The 21,241-nt window shown below is 45.5% G+C and overlaps 1 protein-coding gene across 1 annotated transcript; it reads left to right on the top strand.

The window, feature by feature from the left end:
- Positions 1 to 5,308: 5,308 nt before the first annotated feature.
- Positions 5,309 to 20,793, top strand: Pwp1 (PWP1 homolog, endonuclein). The gene is made up of 15 exons (XM_051139596.1): positions 5,309 to 5,459; positions 7,699 to 7,757; positions 7,859 to 8,052; positions 9,840 to 9,925; positions 10,024 to 10,120; positions 11,549 to 11,659; positions 12,817 to 12,947; positions 13,525 to 13,583; positions 15,529 to 15,625; positions 16,318 to 16,379; positions 17,370 to 17,481; positions 17,928 to 18,018; positions 18,110 to 18,231; positions 19,537 to 19,642; positions 20,466 to 20,793. The coding sequence occupies exons 1-15, from the start codon at positions 5,388 to 5,390 to the stop codon at positions 20,573 to 20,575; spliced, it is 1,509 nt and encodes a 502-aa protein (XP_050995553.1). The 5' UTR covers positions 5,309 to 5,387; the 3' UTR covers positions 20,576 to 20,793.
- The last annotated feature ends 448 nt before the right edge of the window (positions 20,794 to 21,241 follow it).

Genomic DNA, 21,241 nt, shown 5'->3' with positions numbered 1-21,241 from the left:
ATGACAAAGCTGAGTGTAGCAGTGTGCACTTGTAATCCTCACACTGGGGAGACAGCGACAGGAGGGTCCCTGGGACTTGCAGGGCTCCAGCCCAGCCTACTTCCTGAGCTCTAGGCTAATGAGAGACCCTAGCTCAGACCCAAGGTGAGCAGCACCTGAGGAGAGACACCTGAAGTCGTTCTCTGCCACCAGCAGCCTAAGGTCTGGGAACTGCTGAGCATATTGATGGCTGAGACGCGCTGTTGTCTTCCCAGGGGCCCGTGAGCTGTTCCTGTCACTCTGAGGACACCTCAAATGATGCCTGCAAAGACAGCCTCTTTGTATGGCCAGGACTGGGGGAAGGGATGGGAGTGGGAAATGGGAGAAGTGGCCTAAAGTGATTTATGTGTTCATCTGGAATAAGGCGGCGTCTGAAAAGATCCGTGTTCTCTGAGGCAGTTTCCCACAGCTCTGTGGACATTCTTCTACCTGTGACTCTCCCAGGCTGCGGCCATGCGGTGCTTTTCAAGCCCTTGGTGAGTGTTTGTTAAATTAACTTTCCCACCGGATGGATGGCTTTTTTTCCCTGCTGTCTCTCCTGGTGGAGATGTTGTAGAAAAGCTTTAGCATACGACACAGGCACTCAGCCTTTCCAGCCACCTATTTGGACAATGGCATTGTGAATTAGCAAGCATTAAGTTGTAACCACTCCACCTGTGGGCAAGAAGACACAGAGAGTGAAGGGCTTTTTATGAAACCACAAAGATGCGGGGGAAGTGTGCCCACACCATCATGCTCCCAAAGCGGAAACGACGGCTACTAAAGTGTTAAGTGAAAATGAAGATGTGCCTAGGTGACACCAGCTGCTTTTTCCATGCCTGTCAGAGACTGCAAAAATGGACCCCAGGGAGCCTCATGCTGGGGCTGGAGCCAAGGCTGAAGCCTTGATGCCAGTCAGGGGAGGAGGTGGCGGGGGGGGGGGGGGGGGAGCTTGTCTCTCCAAAAAATGTCACACAGAACTGACAGCCTGTCAGAGTACCTTGCGGGAGAGATCATGATGGGCCAGTGATGGGTGAAGACTCCTCAGCTACTGTGGTGCTTAAGTAAGAATTGTCCCTCTTGGGCTCAGGTATTTGAACAGTGGTGCCCAGGTGGAGCTGTTGGCAGGAGGTGTGGAACCTTCAGAAGGTGGGTCCCTGCTGGAAGAAGTCCACCCTGGGCTGGGTTGCTCACAGTCTCCTCCCTCTTCCGCTTCCTCTGCCCTTTGTGTTTGAAGATGAGATGAGCGTTCTCAGCTTCCTGCTCCTGCTGCCACCGCGTTTTCCCTTCATAATGGTCTAGTCCCCTGAAACCATCATAAAAAAAACAAAAACAAACAAACAAACAAAAAACCAAAAACCATAAACAAAAACAAAAACAAAACAACAACAAAAAAAACCTTTCTTCTATAAGTCTTTTTAAAAAGTTTTTTAATTTTTATTTGTTTGTTTGTTTTTGGTCAGGGTATTTTATCCCAGAAACAGAAGGAAAAAAAAATACAGTTATGCATACTTCTTGTCTTGGCGTTAAGGGAGGGACCTCATTATTTCTCCTTCTTCCCAATGTGACCACATTGGGAAAGCCTTTCTCTGCTTTGCACTAGTATTAATTACCTCTTTAACTGACACTAACCACAAGCTTTGCCAGCCAGGGTTGCCAGGGCCTCTGTTCTGATCCTAATAACGCCTATAAACAGGCACACGGCAAAGAGATTTCTGAAAGGCTTGTTCTACAGACTGAATTCCATGTGTGTGCGCCACCTTCTGATCCTGCTGCACTGGAACCAGAAAGTATGCCCTTTGGGGTGTGACCGGCTCTAGAGCTGTGAACCCAGGTGAGCTTAGAGGGCGCCTGTACCCTTCCTGCCCTGTCTGTGAGGGGTGAAGACATGCGTCTAAGAGGCAGAGCTAGGATCCTCACTGGACAGTGAGTCGGCCGCTACCTTGATCTAGAATTTCTTGACTTCTAGAGGACAAATGTTTGTTGCAGCCACATATATGCAGTGGAGTATTTGTTAGAGCAGTTCAGACTAAGACATCTTTAAATTAAAAAGTGTGTGTGTGTGTGTGTGTGTGTGTGTGTGTGTGTGTGTGTGTGTGTGACTCGTGATATGTATGACACCCTAAGGAGTCCAGAAGAAAGAAATGGTCCCCCGGGCCAGGAGTTAACACGTGGTTGTGTGCAGTCCAACATGGGTGCTGGGAACTGAATTCAGGTCTTATGGGAAGGCAGCTAGTGACTCCAGCTGCTGAGCCCACTTTTCCTTCCGATATTAAGATACCTTGAAGGCGAATTGTCAAAGGAACATTGAGCAACAAAAATTGCAGTCAGCAACATCTCCCGCAGGGATGTCCTTTGAAAGTATAAAATAACAAGAAACCATTTTTGTCTCTCTGTGTAGCCTTGTCTATCCTGGATTCACTTTGTAGATGAGGCTGGCCTTGAACTCACAGCGATCCTCCTGCCTCTGCCTCTGCCTCTGCCTCCTGAGTGCTGGGATTAAAAGTGTGTGCCACCACTCCTTTTTTATAGAAATTCCTTTTTATAGAATGTCCTAAATCGCTGATATTTCAGCTCTTAGGTTCTGCCCCAGAGTCCTCATCAAGAACTGTTAGGCACTACACAAACAAGTTCAGCAGAATAGGAAAGAAGTCCCATCCCAAAGAAGCCATGGTCCTGCTGACAATGCAGCATGTCAATTCTCCAGAAACTCTGGGCCGTACCCACCCCTTTACCACTGTACACAACCCATCATCAGGCGTGGCCTTTCCCAGAAAGAGCTCACTGTTATTTGTGCTGCCTCAGCAAGCCGCCTGCCTGTGGTGCGGCTACCTGCATTTGCTCTGGAACACTGGTTCTCTAGATGGGGTTCCCCTCTGTCCATGGGAGCATCTGGCATATGTACCACACAGGGCAGAGGATTAACTGGCCCCCCAACAGTCAGCAGCACCCTCAAAATTCCAGTCTGGGAGGTGGATGTGAGCTCAAATCACTGCAAAGCAGGCTGAGTTGAAGGATGGAAGAGATGGGCTCAGCCCTTTCTCCCCTGCAGTAAAGTGTGTGTGTGTGTGTGTGTGTGTGTGTGAGAGAGAGAGAGAGAGAGAGAGAGAGAGAGAGAGAGAGAGAGAGAGAGAGAGAGGGAGAGCGCTAGGTGTTGCTACACTCCAGAGCCAAGACTAGGTATACTAAGCCACCATGGGACATCTCATGGTGGACGAGGCTGCTTGTTCACCTGTCACACCTGTCCTAGGCTTGCTTTTTTTTTTTTTTTTTTTTTTTTTTTAAACAAGCTCTTACTACATAACTCTGGCTGTCCTGGAACTCATTATGAAGACCAAGCTGTCCTTGAACTCAAAGATCTACCTGCCTCTGCTGCAGCCTCAGCCTCAGCCTCAGCCTCTGCCTCTGCCTCTACCTCTGCCTCTGCCTTTTTGAGTGCTAGGACTAAAGACCTAAGCCACCTTGCCTGACACTTAGTTATACTTCTGTTGATGTGATAAAAACACAAGGACCAGAGTGTGATGGCATACTCTTTTAATCCTAGCACTGGGGAGGCAGAGGCAGGTAAATCTCTGTGAGTTCGAGGCCAGCCTTCCAGGACAGCCAGGACTACAGGAAGACCCTGTCAATAAATAAAAACAAAGAAACACACACAAATAAACAATTAAACTGAGGAGGAAAGGGCTTCTTTTGCCTTATAGCTGGCTGTCCTTTATGAAACAAAATCAGGATATGAACTCAAGGCAGGAACCTAAGGCAAGAACTATAGCAGGGACACCGAGAAACTCTGCTCCACATGGCTTGTCTCAGTTTGCTTTGTTGTTGTTGTTTGTTTGTTTTTGTTTTTTGTTTTGTTTTTGAGACAGGGTCTCTCTGTGTTAGCCTTGGCTGTCCTGGACTCGCTTTGTAGATCAGGCTGTCCTCGAACTCACAGCGATCCACCTGCCTCTGCCTCCCAAGTGCTGGGATTAAAGGCGCGCCCCACCACGCCCGGCTTCAGTTGGCTTTTTTAACATAACGCAGGCTACCTGCCTAGAGGTGGCACTGTCCACACTGACCTGCTTTTCCACATCAATTACCCATCAAAAAATGCTCCATAAGCTTGCCTACAAGTCAATCTGATGGGGGCATTTTTCTCAGTTGATTTTCTCTCAGAGAAAATCTAGTTTGTGTCAAGTTTTAAAAAAACAAAAAACAAAAAACCCTTAATCAACACCCTTTCTCAAGGGAGTTCCGGGATTGGGTCCTCGGAAGGACCTCCGGGAATCCCCGGAGGTTAAGAGAAACCCACATATGTATGGGTGAAGTCTGGGATGTCCAGATAACATTCTAAGTGATGTGGGTGTGGGTGTGCAGAAAATGTTCGACCAGCACTTTGCTATGCTGGTTTGCAGGGAGAAAAACTGGAACTCAGAGAGTTGGCCAAGATCATACACTGCCAGGTGGGTCTACGGGTAGACCTGTGATCCACTCGGAGAGAGCAAAGCTCCAGCGGCCGTACTTTGGACCATTTTGAGGTAGTCTTTAAAATGTGGCACAGTGTAATGCCAACAGCGGAGCCTATCAAAGTCAAGCGGATCAGAGCTCAGACCTTGGACCTGACCGTTATTAGCGCTGAAGCCCTGGGTTTCCTAATTTGATCTAAAACCAGTGTCCTCTGCTGTAACAAAAACATGGGAGGCCCCGCAGAATGTGGAAAGTGGCCTTAGAGACGTGATACGGATCTCATCTCGGACCCAGCTTCCTCCAAATAAGGCAGCGGCAGCGTGTCACCAGCAGCTCTAAGGCAAGTCATCCTAGCTTTTCAACTCTGTTCTCCAACAGTATCTTCTCTCCAATTGCTTATGTTGGCTCTCCAAGTCCCCTGTAGGGCCGTGCTGCCATCCTCAGTGCGTGTGTGAAGCATGAACACGCAGGCGAAGCCCCAGAATTAAACAAGTGTTTTGGGGTCAGGGGAATGTTCAAGGTTCAGGCATAACTCTGAAATGCCCACTAGGTGGCGCCATACCCCTGCATCCAGTAGGAAGAACACGAAACTTGAGAACTTTCTTTTGCTCCTTCGTCTACCCAGTCAGTCACTAAATCTTTGCTAAGTGTGAAAATACATCTGACGGGCATGGAAGCTACAACTGTGTAGACCATACATAAGACCACTTTAAGCTCCGTCACAGGAGCTGGACCAGCCAGAAAACCGTCTTCCAATATAAGCTTACGGCCTCGCCCATTTCGCGCAAATTCCCCGCCCCTTTCCCTGTGGCGCCTGCGAATGACGTCAGGCGGGCGCCCGCGCCTGCGCGTTGCTCCCCCTCGCGGTGCATCCTCTGCCGGCGACCGGCTCTCCAGCTGGAGGCGCGTTCAAGCCCAGGACCATGAACCGCAGCCGCCAAGTGACTTGCGTGGCTTGGGTCAGCCGCGGCGTGGCCAAAGAGACGCCAGACAAGGTGAGGCCTGTTCGTGGAGGAGCTGCCTCCGGGCGCCCACAGAGTCAGCCCCGCCTTGGGGACGCACGCGCCCGGCTGGAGCCGCGCGACGGGACCTGCCTACGTCGGCCGGACTGTAGCCACTCGGGGTGTGGCTCGGTTGCCTGGAGTGAGCAGAGACCGCGTCCTTTCCCTGCTGGGAGCCGGGAGCCGGGAGCCGGGAGCCGGGTCCCACCCCCAGATTCGCGAGCACGTGGACTTTGTGCACTGGAAGGGGGCGGGGTGCTTGCCGTAGGAATTTCTTAGGGTGATCCAGGTAAAACGTCTTGGGGCAGGAAGGACGAAATATCAGTGTGGCACATGAAAAAAATCGTACAAAGGCTAGAGGAGACGGTGGTGAAGGGGGCGGTTACTCAGGTGGTTTCTGCAAACCAGGCGGAGTTCAGAGTCATGGGATATGTTTGAGCGAAAACAGAGCAAAACCCTCCCTTTTTTTTCACTTGACTTTCAGCATGTCATTAAAAGAAGGAAAGTGTTGCTGTGGGTGTAATTGTCTGGGTCAGTGACAGCTCCGTATCTTAATAGATATGGGAGTGCTCTGGACCTGAATTTACACGGCGAGGGATGGAAATACTCCCTATAGGTGTAAATTCCACCAGAGCACAGATAATATTTAGTCATTATTTTCCTTGGTGTTTAACCTATAGCAGGCAGCCAATGTATATTTATAGAATAGGGACAACAAATTGCCTCATTAAAATTTATCCAAAACAAAATGGGTTTCATTTTAAAGGGACATATACAGCTTTTGATGTCTTTAAAAATACCTAGTTCCCATGCCCCAACCCCAAGCAATACAAATACCTTTGTGAGTGAGTGTGTGTGTGTGTGTGTGTGTGTGTGTATATGCATATGCTCATATTTGTGTGTTTGTATACATGTTCGATGTCTGACTGAGCCCAGAGCTAGCCAATTGAGATAGACTGCCTGGCTAATAAGCACCAGAAATCCTGTCTCTGTAATCCCCAGTGCTGAGACTACAAGTGTGCTTGCTACTGTGCCTCACTCTTAGGTGGGTTCTGGGATGAGCTTGGGTCCGTGTAAGCTTGCTTGACAAACACTTTACTGCTGAGCTTCCCGCTTCCCCGGTGTTCTCTAACCTTTAAATTTTTTGGTTTTGTTTTAGAAACCAGGTCTCACTCTGTAGCCCACTGTGCCCTCAGACTTATGGCAATCCTCCTGCTTCAGGCTCCTAAACACTAGAGCTATAGGTATGAGCCACTGAAGAGCTGGAGGTTCTTTAGTAGAAACTGATCAGTTGAGTCACCTTCAATCATACAGCATTGCCGGGCTTAAGTATATAATACCAAACTGCTGTTGGCCTTTACAGGCTTAATCTAGTACTGTTAGGTGGGTTTTGTTGTTTTGTTTGTTTTTTGTTGATTTTTGGGTTTTTTTCTTCTTTCCCTCCCCCTCCCCCCCTCTCTGTGTGTGTGTGTGTGTGTGTGTGTGTGTGTGTGTGTGTAGAGACAGGGTTTCTCTGTGTAGCTCTGGCTGTTCTGAAATTCACTCTGTAGACCAGGCTGGCCTTGAACTCACAGAGATTCACCTGCCTCTGCCTCCCAGGTGCCGAGGTTAAAGGTGTGCGCCACCACTGCCTGGCTGTTAGCTGTCTTATAGACACTGACTCATCATTTAGGTGAGGGATTGCCATTTGTGAAAACAGTGGCCTCAGTTTTGAACTCTTGTTAGACTAAAAGATGGCCAGGTAGGAAATCTTATTGGACGCTGGGAAAATAGAACTAGAATTCAAGATTAGAAAGCGGTGGGAGAGTAGGGGTAGCCAGTTCCCAGAAAGAGTCAGTGTGTGTTTGACAATAATGATACGGGGGAAAAGCAGAGGGCCAATATTATGCGGCTTGTTACTGGATGACCACTGACAAGAGAGGGAGGTGCCCTTGGAGTCTGAGGTAAGCTAGAAGGAAAGTGGTTACCACAGATTCATTTTACAAACCCTAACCTGTTTGGATATTGAGGAAAGTGGAGCGGGGTGAGCATGACTTCTGAACAGTAGTAGGTGGGAGGGGTCTTAAGCATAAGGACCTATACAAGCTCCACTTGGTTAAACATAGAGCCTTGATCAGCGTGCAGGATTTCTTGATGGCACGTGAAGCTGTAGTTTATATTTGCTTGAAGATAGTTCTAAGGCTTCTAATGATTTCCATAAATATGCTCTATTGAAACATTTGCTCCCTTGTAGGTAGAGCTGAGCAAAGAGGAAGTAAAGCGTCTCATCGCTGAAGCAAAAGGAAAATTACAGTAAGTTTTGAAGTGTCGCTGACTGTGGTCATATCCAGGTAAAGTGTGTCACGTGCCTGTTGCTGGGGGGTGACATCCTTTCCCTTTCTGTTTTCACTCAGAGAAGACGGTGGCAGTGAGGAGGAGGGGGAGGAGGAGGCAGGCAGTCCTTCAGAAGATGGCATGCGGGGTGCCCATGCCCAGGCTCGGCCTCGGGAGCCCCTGGAGGATGGTGACCCGCAGGATGACCGTACCCTAGATGACGACGAGCTAGCTGAGTACGACTTGGATAATTATGACGAAGAGGACAACCCAGGTTAGAAGTGGCTCACCTCCACTGTGTCCTGCCCACAGTGCTCGCAGTGCTGCTGTGTTACCCCAAAGCTTTAGTCTGGGGTCAAGTCAGGTAATTTAGCTCCAGTTCTGGACTGGTTTCCTAAACCAGTATAGAAGGAAGCTCTAACCTACTGGTCTAAGGTGTAATGAGATCTAGAGGGACGGTCTGTTTTGTTGCGCGTATCGGGTGTGACTGTGAGTAACTGGCCTGCCAGTTCTCTGCAGCTACAGCACTGTTTTTGGGGGTAATGAAGAGAGGGAGCCTGGGGGAAGTACAGTAGCTGAGAACACTGGGAAAGCTCCTTTCGCAAAGGAAGTACAACAATAAATGTAAAGAACTGGCAGAAGCTCTGTGAGCTTGCTTCGTGGCTTCTGGTGTGGTCCCTGGGTGACATTAACCTGGGGTGTGTGTGTGGGTGTGTTTGTTTTAAGACAGGGTTTCTCTTGTATAGCACTATCTTGAAACTTTGCAGACCAGGCTGGCCTTGAACTCAGAGATCCGCCTGCCTCTGCCTCCCGAGTGCTGGGATTAAAGGCGTGCGCCACCACGCCCAGCTAACTTGTAATCTTAAAGTGAGAAATAGGTGGCAACTTCATCACTCTGAGTAGTTGATAAGCTCTGTAACATGTAAATCCCAGCTACTTCGCTTCTCTGGGACCTAGTGGAATTCTTAGAATCAGCAATTCCCAGTTTACAAAATCAGAAAAACTAATGAGCTGACACATAAAACACTAGCTCAGTATGAAAGTGGTCTGCAGCAAAGTTAAACTCACTGCCACCACCCTGTTCTCAGGCTTTCAGTGGTGGTCTATTCATTTGAGTGATGGTCTATTCATTATGTAAAGGAAAATACATAACCACCAAGGGTGGTGGCTCTTATTCATTTAATGAGTCCTTATTTTGATATCTTTGTACTTTATGGTTGCTGCTGCTCCTGTCCACTTTCCTCATGAGGTCTTAGCCTTGCTCAGCCTTACTGCTCACCACGTGATAGAAGGGAACACAGTGCAGCTCTGCTAGGGAACGCTGTGCAGTAGGGTGCTGTTTCTTTTCGTAAGAGCTTGGATTTACTTTGCCTTCCATTTTGGCCCTCCCACCTGCCCCTCCCACCAGCTGGAAATACTGCTGTCCTGTTATAAACCTATTGGTTAGGTCAGAACTCAGAGGATTGTATCCCTTCCTAGAAGCTTGTCATCTGGCAGCCCATCCCTGACACAAGAGCCTTCAAGGGGTATGTCAGGTCTAAACTGTAACAGTCTCTCTAGGTCAGCTCAGTGCTGCCCCTGCAGAGGTGCTATAATGATTCCACTTCCAGACTTGTGAAGCACATGAGTGTGTAAACCTGAGAGCACTGCCTGCAGAGCAGCCTGGCCAACTGTGAAGCCGGCCATCTTAGTTTTTAACCTAACAACCTTTGTCTGGTTTGTTGATGTCAGTGTTTTAGCACCTTGAATTTTAATTGTATTGAGCAAGCTAGAGAATCTGAACAGAGCTGTAATGTATTCTAAAAGGGTTAAAATCTTGATTTAATTCTTTCATTCAAAGATTATGACTTCTAAGACTTAGGAATACATTCCAGATGTCAAATAGAAAGGACTTTGAAATTTGTACAACTAGTGATAAAATAGACCCAGGCACAAAACTAGACATCTTGGAGAAAAGGGTTTGTCAAGATGATTTTTATTTTTCTATTTTGATAGATGAATTCTTTTTTCTTTCCTTCTTTCTTCTTTTTTTTTTTTTTTTTTCGTGAATTCTAACTACAGACGCTGAGACTGTTGGTGAATCTCTGTTGGGTCTCACAGTCTATGGCAGTAATGATCAAGATCCATATGTCACCCTGAAAGACACGGTAAATGTTTAGCCACATCCGTTTCCAGGTTGCTCCCAAGTGTTGAAAAACCTTATTGAATCTCTGCCTCCAGCCAGTGACTGTTTCCTTCCCTCCAGGAACAATACGAACATGAAGATTTCTTGATCAAGCCTACTGACAACCTCATCGTCTGTGGCCGTGCTGAACAAGAACAATGCAATTTAGAGGTGCATGGTGAGTACAGGAAATGCCCCCATAAAACGCTTCCCACTTGATGTTAAAATACTGCAGTGGCCACTGCCGTGCAACGTTAGAGGCTAGGTCTGCTGCAGCTCATTGAGTTGGTGACACGGATCTGTTCACACCACACCTCCTGTGCTGCTTATCTGTGCTTTAGAAATACGTCCCTTGGGGAAGGAGTTTTTGTTTTTATTTCCTTACTGATTTGTGTATGAGTGTTTTGCCTGAAAGTGACTATGTGTGCCATTCCATGCTTGGTGCCCAAGAAAATCAGAACAGAGTGTTAGTTTGTGAGCTATTACAGACAGGTGGGCGTGGTGGTGGTGCAGGCCTATAATCCAGCATTTGAGAGACTAAGACAAAATAAAATTTTTTTTTTTTTTTTGGATTTTTTGAGACAGTGTTTCTCTGTGTAGCCTTGGCTGTCGTGGACTCACTTTGTAGACCAGACTGGCCTCGAACTCACAGTGATCCGCCTGCCTCTGCCTCCCGAGTTCTGGGATTAAAGGCATGCGCCACCATGCCTGGCTGACAAAAGAAATTTTACTAGTCTTTTTGAGATTGATTTTTGAACATGCACATGTGAGATCATTCTACCATCACCAGTTTAATTTATAATGTATGTTGCAAATTGGTGGTAGCTAACGTTTTGTGGGACCGTACCTTCTCAGGAGAAGCTAATGTGATAGAACTTGACATGAAATTGCCCAATTCCCAGAGTCTGTCCCATAAAATAAGCTAAAGATTTTTTTTTTTTAATTCTCAGATCTCTGATTATGGGACGGACTCTGGGAATTGGACAATTTCCTGTGATTTTGATCCTTAAATCTATGTGAATGTTAAAGCTACTTCTGTGATTTGCTATACTTTGTGTGTTTTGTTTTGTTTTTCGAGACAGAGTTTCTCTGTGTACCCTTAGCTGTCCTGGAACTGAGTTCTGTGGACCGGACTGGCCTCGAACTAACAGAGATTTGCTTACCTCTGCCTCCCTAGTGCTGGGATTAAAGGTGTGTGCCACCACCGCCTGACAAGTTGCCGTATTTGAAAGTATGTCCTTCAAAAGTTTGGACTACATTGTTAGTCTTCATAAAATATTGAAATATTGAAATAATTTTGGTAGGCATTTAAATTTCTAAATACAGTTGTTGTTCTCCAGTGTTATTTTTGTTTGTTCTGACCTTTAGTAGATACTGTTAGTCCTCCTGTAGACTGTGTTTTGTAATGAAGTGACAGAACCATTTATCTGTCGGGCGTGTTCATGGGAAATGCCAGCAGATGAGAATATATTAGATTGGACACACAGACTTTGTCTGGCAGTAGTCCTTTCAATGTCATCAGCTGTCTTGTTTAACAGGAGAGTGTTCTGAGGTATGTGTCATTTCTGAAATCTCTTACTGAAGTCTCTCTTCCCAATCTTTTTAGTCTACAATCAAGAGGAGGAGTCTTTCTATGTACACCATGACATACTGTTGTCTGCATATCCTCTGAGTGTGGAATGGCTGAATTTTGATCCTAGCCCAGATGCGTCTGCTGGTAAGGGAAACTTGTTTGTTCTTCATAGGTCATAACTGTTGCTGATAATTGATGAAATAGTTCCTAGTCTAATGTCACTTAATTGAGGTCTCTGTCCTCCAGACTATAGATACGCTGCCATAGTGTGTGCTGAATGATACTATCTGAAAGCTTTTTTGACTGTGGAACTATCGAGCTCATGAAAGCCCAGTGTAAAGTGGCATCATGTTACCAGCAGGCATTTAGGAACATAACCTGTCTCAGAAAACACTCAGTGAGACAGGTATGGTATATTATCATTTGGAAGCTGGGGCAGAAGAGTCTTGAGTTCCAGGCCAGCCTGGACTACATAGTGAGACCTTGTCTCAAAACATGAAAAAACAGATAAAAGCAAAACACAGACCTTTGTCCCAGGGAACTGTGCTTTTCAGCCACATCTGCACACTCTTGGTTGCCTAACCAGTGTTGCTCGGTAACAGTCAACACTATAATACGACTTCATGGTGTTTGCCAGGCTTATTTGTGCTCACAGTCCCAACTTGATTCCTCATCCTTGCAGTGGTCCATGGAAGGAAGGGCAAGAGTTGTTGCTTACCTGCAGTAAATTCTGTAACTGAGACCAAAGGACTGATCCTTTCCTACTAGAACTACGACTCCCCAGCCAGTAGCTCAGCAGTGGCATGGGAGCTGTCAGAGCTGCAGGGTTCCAGGGCACTGCAGTGGGTTTGAGAAGTGATGCTCAAGCCACTCCACGGTGTGTGTGCTAGGCTGCCATATTTGAAGTCACTCCACGGTGTGTGTGCTAGGCCGCCATATTTGAAGTCACTCCACGGTGTGTGTGCTAGGCCGCCATATTTTAAGCCACTCCACGGTGTGTGTGCTAGGCCGCCATATTTTAAGCCACTCCACGGTGTGTGTGCTAGGCTGCCATATTTGAAGTCACTCCACGGTGTGTGTGCTAGGCCACCATATTTGAAGTCACTCCACGGTGTGTGTGCTAGGCCGCCATATTTGAAGTCACTCCACGGTGTGTGTGCTAGGCCGCCATATTTGAAGCCACTCCACGGTGTGTGTGCTAGGCCGCCATATTTTAAGCCACTCCACGGTGTGTGTGCTAGGCTGCCATATTTGAAGTCACGTCAGTTTTATAATGGAAAGGGCATTGTTTCTTTCCATAGGAAATTACATTGCTGTGGGAAACATGACCCCTGTCATCGAAGTGTGGGACCTGGATATAGTGGACTCTCTAGAGCCAGTCTTCACACTGGGAAGTAAGCTTTCAAAGAAGAAGAAGAAGAAAGGGAAGAAGGTAAAGAGGAGTAATACTTTTCCAATCAGATAGTCTTGGTAGAACAGGACAGGAGTTACAAAGTTAACTTTACTTTTGGTTTTTCCAGGCAGGGTTTCTCTGTGTAGCTCTGGCTGTCCTAAAACTCTTTATAGACCAGGTTGGCCTGGAGCTCAGATCCACATGTCTCCGTGTCCCAAGTGCTGGGATTAAAGGTGTGCACCACCACCACCCAGCTAGTTACCGTGACTTCTAATTTCAGAAAGCCATGTGTCTTCTGGTCTCATGGAACTTGTTGGTATATAATCATCACATGGAACAGGTGATGAGCCTTCGTGTAGAGTATTTAGTATTCTACTAAATGCTAATTTTGAACTTTTAAGTTTCCTGTTGAGCTGCTTATGTGATGAATTCTAAATATATTTTTCTTGTAGTTTTAAAAGTAGGCTTGGGGAGAAGTGAAGGGCAGTGTTAATAGGTCATGAATTTTTGTAATTTCCTTCTGAAAAGAATATTTATGATGATAAAATTACCTAGATAATAAGAAGACAGTTGTGATGGGTGACTTTTAATACAAGCAAATTAAAATATGTTACAGAGTTCCTCAGAAGGGCATACTGATGCTGTCCTTGACCTTTCCTGGAATAAGACAATCAGGTAAGAAGGCGGCGTCGATGATGCGGTGCCTGCCCTGTCCCTCCTGTGCTCCGGCCTTCGCAGCTGTTGTTTCCTTCTTTCCTGTGTATGTGCCACTCGAGGGCAGCAGCTGTGCTACTCAGTTGCATCCCCACCCCCTCTAGCCGGTTTTGCCATAGGTGCCCTTTACAAACCTGGACCCAGGCATCCTCCTCTCCATCACTGGGAACTGTACTGCAGTGCTAGTGATGCCACGAGATACTGTTGCTTCCCAACAACAAACATTATTCTCACTTCATTTAAAATAATTTTCACATATCACCCATTTTCTCTCCTTAAATTATAGTCAGATATTTGCAGTATCAAGTCACCACTTTGACTCCTTTTTTAAGGTCAGCAATTCAGAGCATTGGCGTGTACCTGCCGCCACCACCCATCTTCAGATCTTTTCTGTCTTCCCAGACTGAACCATGTGCAAAAACCCTGTCTCCTCCCCTTCCTCCCAGCCCTGGCAGCCACCATTGCACTTCCTACCAAAATATATTTAGAATGTGGGTTTTGTTTGTTTTACAAAACATGGTCTCACAATGTAGTTCTCACTGTCCTGGAACTCTTTATGTAGACCAGGCTGCTCTAGAACTCAGAGAAATCCGCCTGCCTCTGCCTCCCAAGTGTTGGGATTAAAGGCGTGCACCACCACGCCCGGCGGTTTTTGGTTTTTTTGTGTGTTTGTTTTTTGGGCAGGGTGAGGGGGAGGATGTAGTCTCACTGTGTTGCTCAAGTTGTCTCAAGCTCTGCGCTCAAGCAGCATTCCTGCCTCAGCTCCCAGTGAGCTGGGACTGTATGTGCGTTTCTCAGTGGTTGGTGATGCTGAGCATCAGAGTGCTCACTGACTATTACGTATACCTTCTTTGTGGCAACTGTCTTTTCAAACGTTTCCAAATACTTCTATCATGCTGTAGGTTGTTGTTTCATTTTCTTTTTAAAATCATTTTCATGTTGATGATGTCCCGTTTATTTTTGTTGATGTGTTTGCTGTTACATCCAAGAAACATTCCCTAACCCAGGGCCATCAAGATTTATATTCATGTGTTTTTCTGGGATTTTGAAGTGTTACCTTCCGTACTTTAGTGTGCCGTCCATTTTGAGGTGTGTGAATGCTGAAGTGGGGGCCAAACTTTTTCACAAGCACCGTCCATTGTCCTTGAATCATTGGTTGAAAATGTCATCCCTGCCGTCCCCCCAACTTGTAAAAATAAAAAAATACCAATAACTGAGAAATGCAGACTAAAACAAAGCCACAACCCAGTGGGGCAGCAGACATACAGTTCCAGCTCACTGAGAGCTGAGGCGGAAATACTGCTTGAACACAGGGTTTGAGACAACCTGGGCAGCATGGTGAGACTACATTCTGAACAGAGCAGAACAGGTAGAGGAATGGGGCTAAGAGCACTCAGTGCTCTTGCAGAGGACGGAGTGTGGTTCCCCGCACCCACATGTAGTGGCTCACAACAAAATGTATTTTCTGAGATTTACTTCTGTTTGGTCAGTCTATAGGTCTGTCTATTTCACTGCGATATTCTTTTCTATTAATTTTAAATGGGATCTGTGTGTTTCCCAGTTTTATTCATGGGTTCTGTATAAACATAGAAATCTAAGAAGCAGCTTGCCACTTTCTGCTGAAGTTACGCAAGCTTCTGAGCAGAGAGGGCTGAATCTGTATCAGCCTGTAGGTGCCGCTTCCGTGTCAATATCCTACATCTCCAGTACAAGTAAAGAGGGGTCTCTCATGCCAACATCCATTCATGTACTTTGATAATTTTTGGTAGTTTTTAGGATTGAAGTCTTAAAGTTTGTTTTTTAAATGCCTAATACTTTACTGCTTCGATGTTATAAGTGAACTCTTCATAGTTAATGCTTTTAGTTTTTAAAACAATATCTGTATTTTGTTTCTTCCCTTTCTCAGAAATGTGCTGGCAAGTGCATCAGCAGATAGCACTGTACTTCTGTGGGATATGTCTGTGGGGAAGCAAGCAGCCAGGCTTACTGCACACACAGACAAGGTACGGTGTGGGTAAAGGGCTTCTAAAGAATCTGGCAGATTACTGGCTAAAATAATTCAGACATTTGTATAAGGCTTTCTGTGATTTACAAAGTGCTTTTGGCAGTCATCCCACTGAGGTTCACAGAGCCCTGTGTGATAGATATAATCCTCTGATTTATTAATGCCCTGTGACAAATTCATGGAGGTTCTTAGAGGTGGGGGTCGGGGTTGTCAGTCACAACAGTAGTAAAGAAAGACTGTAGCAGATGTGTAACTGAAGAACACTGCTCAGGTGGCTGAATGCGAACAGTTGGACTTGGAGGCCTGTTCCCTTCTCTTCTGAGGGATCTAAGTGTTCCACCACAGAGTCTGAGGAGTGCTGTGTTAATTCCTGTAAGTGCCTGTAAGTGCTAGCCTTTATTTGAGACAATGGTTTCCCTTTTTGAGTATTTGATAACTTTTCTTGGCTAAGCTTGTGGCACATGCCTTTAATACCTCTGCTCAGGAGGCAGAGGACGTTCAAGGCCATTTGGCCAGCCTGGTCTAAACAAGCAAATTTCAGACACTCTCCAAAAGTCAAACAAACCCTGCAAATAACACACTATTGCAATTTCAAAGAAACATGGAAACACTGCCAGTTGTCTCACCACACCGTAGCCATATTACTGAGAGTGGATAACAATAGATGCCTTCTATTTTTCCTCCCTTTAGGTCCAGACTCTGCAGTTTCATCCATTTGAAGCACAGACTCTGATTTCTGGATCATATGATAAGTAAGAAAGCACTTCTCTTACTGCTATTGCATTATTCTCGACCTAAATGAAAAGTACCTGGCTGTGGATATAGTGCAGAAGCACTATTACCCAGAACGCACAAGACCTTGAATTCTGTCTGCAGCAACACTAAGAGTAGACAGGGTACCATCCGATGCTTGGACAGGCTGTGCTACTGGGGTGCTATGTGTTTAAATTGTTAATGCTAGTTTTCAACCTTCATCCTCATTCTCTCAAAAAATAATGTGGGTTTGTCGTAGTAATCTAACTATAGAAACTAGTAACTTCTCTGGTTTTTAAAAGGTGTATGAATTAACCATTTTTGTGAGATAAGCAATCCCAAAGTCCTACCTGGGGAAAGGAAGTAAGAATTGCCCTGCACTTTTGGAATAGGATTTGTCTCTAAGTCAAGATTTTGACCTGCAGAAGAATTAGGCCCCAGTTAAGAGCCACGGTTCCTTCTAGTGTCAAAACAGAATCCACCTGTAAGTTCAACTGGGCTGGAGAGATGGCTCAGCAGTCAAGAACACATTTTGCTTTTTTCAAAGGATCTTGTTTCAGTTCCCAGCACCCACAACAATCTCTAACTCCAGCTCAGGGGAATCTGATGCCCTCTTTGGCCTATATGGGCAGTGCATACACACATAATGTGCATATATTTATGCAGGCAAAACACTCATAAATAAATCCAAGACAGAAAATGAAGAGTTTAGCAGGCTAGAGAGATGGCTCAGTTGTAAGAGAACTTACTCCTCTTGCAAAGAACCTCAGCTCGTTCTCGGCATCCTCACCAGATGGTTCACAGCCACCTGTAATTCCAACTTTGAACCATATAGGCCCTTGCACATACAACATTAATGGATCTTCCTTTTTTTCCCTTGAAGTTTAGAACCTTAAAACAAGCTTTAAATAACTGAATTGTGAATTCACAATGCTGCTTTTATTTTACTAGAATAAACTTAACCCTAATGTGGCATGTATTGTGTGCAGGTCAGTGGCTTTGTATGACTGCCGAAATCCAAACCAGAACCACCGCCTGTGGAGATTCAGTGGGCAGATTGAGAGAGTGACTTGGAACCACTTCTCACCTTGTCATTTTTTGGTAAGACTATTCACACTATTTTTTCAGGTTTTAAAGAAATTACTTTTTTCTAATTCCTGAATAGTGAGATTATCAGACAAGCATTTTCTCTGCCAGTGTGCCATTCTTCCTGAGTTCCTTACTGCCTCCCGACATGCACCTTTTTTGCTCCTCTGCCTTATTCTGTGCGTTCTTCAGCTCATACCTGCGGCAGCCACACTCACCAACGCTATGGCGCTAGCCCACTGCCCTTCAGTTACCCTCTGCCCCACCCCAAGGTGTTCCCTTCCTGCCTTTGTGCAGACACTGCAACCCTGCTCTCTCCTGCTTTATAATTCATGCTCTATGTCTATTTTACTTTTTAGTAAATTCCAGAGATAAAAAGATTTTAACTGTAATTTATATACTTCTCCATTGCCAAATTTCATTGTCATGTAACATGACCTTGCCTGTCTTTTACTCTGCAGGCTAGTACAGATGATGGCTTTGTATATAATCTGGATGCACGTTCAGATAAGCCAGTTTTTACACTTAATGCCCACAATGATGAAATCTCTGGTGAGCAAGAATGATGTTTCTTTCAAATGTACTAAGTATTAAGTAAATGTACATCTCAGGGAGAAGCTTCTGAGCTAATCTTACCTTCCAGGTCTTGATCTGAGCAGTCAGATCAAAGGCTGCCTTGTGACTGCTTCAGCAGACAAGTATGTGAAGATCTGGGACATCCTAGGAGACAGGCCAAGCCTCATTCATTCTAGAGACATGAAAATGGTGAGCCTCTGCCTGGTGTTTGTGTTGTGCTTCTGACCTCTGTGCTTGTCTTCTCCTGGGGAGCACTGCGTCAGGGCTGTGCTCAGGCTGATTCCGAGCTAGTCGAGTTGGACGGGAGCGTGTAACTTAGGAGAGCTGTAAAGAGATCATTCCCATCTGAACTCCTCTGCAGCTCACACGCTTACTAGTCACGTGATAGGATCAAGAGGAATGGGGAAAGGACATGGGGAAGTGGCCACAGCTAACGTTAACCGACGGCTGCCTCGGGAAATGTTGGGACTTCGTGCAGTAGAGCTTCTGGGGCTCTCCGTTAACTTCTCGTAACTAGCTCTTTACACTGAAGTTGATAATATATGTGTGAGCAAAATATTTAGAATATCTGCGCATGGTGGCACACACCTGTAAATCCCAGTATTTGTGGATCGCTGTGAGTTTGAAGCCAGTCTGGTCTACAGAGTGAGTCCAGGACAACCAAGGCTTCAGAAAAACCCTATCTCGGAAAAAAACAAACAAAAAAATCTATTTAGAATAAGTAGCATTTTAAACAAGTAGCAAGTGCTTACTGTATTGGGTAGTGAGTTACACAAGTAACATTAGCAGCACAGTATAATATCACAGCTGTTAAAACTGTGTGTATTGACTTAGCTTATTGAAAGGCAGGCCATAAAGTTTCTTAGCTCCATCCCAAGCTTATATATAAATTAGTACTTGGTTCAGTACTTAGCCCAGAATAACAAGTTATCTTACTGAGGGATTTTTATATTTTTCTCATTCATACCTTCTTGTAATGTTTATTTCTAGTATTAGGAGTAAAAATGAAAACATTAAAAGTTTACTAGAAATTAAGGGTGCCTAGAGAAATGTCACTTACTGCTAAGCCTGATGACCATGTTGTAAAAGGAGAGAGCCAACCCCTGCAGGTTGTCTTCTGCCTACACACACGCCCATCCCAACACCTAAGAAACATGTAATGTTTGGCAGTGGTTTGAGGGCTGAGGATAGCACTCAGGGGTGGAGCACCTGCCTAGAAATCCCAATCTCCAACCTGTATACATGCAAAGGGACACTTAAGAAAAGACAAATCAAGTTTCTGGCTATATACAGGAAACTAGGTAGGAGATCCCTAGTCAAAGAATGAGACTTGCATAGTGAAACCATGGCCAGCCTCATAGTGCAGCTATAATGCTGGCTTACCTAGCTTTGAGTAATAGACCAACCTGCTCTTAGAGAATAGGGGTAGAGGCCTAGAGGTTAGAACTTTTTGGAAGGATAGAAGTCACTGACTTTCAGTTCTTTTCTCCGTAGGGCGTTCTCTTTTGTTCTTCTTGTTGTCCTGATTTGCCATTTGTTTATGCCTTTGGAGGACAGAAAGAAGGACTTCGGGTTTGGGACATAAGCACTGTCTCTTCAGGTAAGAGCCTCGAAGCTCCTGTTCTCTCTCATAGTGTAAGGACTAAGCACAGCGGGAATGTGTTAAATAGTAACTGTGACTTCCTGTCCTCAGGTTACCTGCTGTCTAGTGCTGTCCTAAGGACAGTATGTCCCCACTAAATTCTCCAATGATGAGGAAGGAGCCTAAGATTTGTCAGAGTTGCTATGATTTGAGTTTATAAATAGGACCTATGTATAGATTACATATGTATGTGTGGTCATGATACAGACAGAAAACATCTGAAGCAGAGCCCTAGTCCAAGCTGGGTTAGAGAACTCTAGGAAAAGTCCAAGAGAAATACAAAAAGATGATTAAAAAAGGATTCATGGGCCTAGAGAAATGGCTCAGTGGTTAAGAGCACTGTCTGCTCTTCCAGAGGTCCTGAATTCAATTCCCAGCAACCACATGGTGGCTCACAACCATCTATAATGAGATCTGATGCCCTCTCTTCTGGCCTGCAGGTGAACATGCAAACACAACATTCATATACATTAAATAAATAAATCTTTAAAGATTCATTCATTCAGCCGGGCGTGGTGGAGCACGCCTTTAATCCTAGCACTCGGGAGGCAGAGGCAAGTGGATCGCTGTGAGTTCGAGGCCAGCCTGGTCTACAAAGTGAGTCCAGGATGGCCAAGGCTACACAGAGAAACCCTGTCTCAAAAAAAAAAAAAAGATTCACTCACTCAGTACATTAATTGGTCACTTCTTCATTTGGTGTTAAATACATTTTTCCTAAGGAGTTACCTCACCACAGACTGTAGTATAGATTCTTACCTCCTTATCTTATGGTTCCTTTTAGTAAACGAAGCATTTGGAAGACGGGAGAGACTGGTTATTGGCAGCACAAAAGGTTTGTCTGTTAGTGGCCCTTGTGGGAGCAGGAGCCCACAGACACCAATGGAGACCTGATGAAGAGCAGTTTCCCAATTTTCTCACCGTAACTCGGGGTTTCAAAAAGCTGGCCTAGTGTACCTATCGACATAATGACGGAAACAGATTGAGCTCACTTCCTGTTGTCATTCCCTTCTGCAGCTTTGATGGCGGTTCACAGCCTGTGTGTCTGCCTTCAGCTGGCCATTGTACAGAGTTCTTGCATTTCTTGAAAATAAAAGGTTTTTAAAAAATAATTCCTTAAACATGCTGTTTGACCTAGAAACTGTAGGCTTACAAAATACTTAGTTATAGATTCTGAGACGGGCCTTGCTGTATTAGGCTGGTGTGACGGTTCATGCTTGTAGTCCTAGCACTAGGGAGGAGGAAGACAGGACTTACTGGCCGGCCAGCCTGGCCTGCTCAGGGATCCACCTGCTCCATCTTCCCAGGCTAGGGTCACCAATATGCATTGTGGACTTTACAACTGAATTCAGAGTTCAAATCCTTTTCTTTTGTGGGAGGAAGGTTCTTGAGACAGTGTCTCTGTGTAGCCTTGGCTGTCCTGGCCTCACTTTGTAGACCAGGCTGACATCGATCTCAGAGATCGGCCTACCTATTCCTCCCTGAATGCTTGGATTTCAGCTGTGTGCCACCATGCTCAGCAATTTAAAATGTGGTTCCTAAAGGTATTTTCACTTTTAC

The sequence above is a fragment of the Acomys russatus genome, chromosome 31 (assembly GCF_903995435.1).
Source record: "Acomys russatus chromosome 31, mAcoRus1.1, whole genome shotgun sequence".
In the NCBI taxonomy this organism is placed as follows: domain Eukaryota; kingdom Metazoa; phylum Chordata; class Mammalia; order Rodentia; family Muridae; genus Acomys; species Acomys russatus.
The sequence above is the reverse complement of the archived record's forward strand: the minus strand, read 5'-3'. Positions and strand labels throughout refer to the sequence as shown.

Excerpts from the sequence above, each read along its gene's own strand:
- Pwp1 (XM_051139596.1), top strand. The coding sequence starts at position 5,388 with ATGAACCGCAGCCGCCAAGTGACTTGCGTGGCTTGGGTCAGCCGCGGC. Across the intron at positions 10,121-11,548 it reads ATGCAATTTAGAGGTGCATG|TCTACAATCAAGAGGAGGAG; the intron begins GTGAGTACAGGA and ends CAATCTTTTTAG. Across the intron at positions 17,482-17,927 it reads TCTCACCTTGTCATTTTTTG|GCTAGTACAGATGATGGCTT; the intron begins GTAAGACTATTC and ends TTTACTCTGCAG.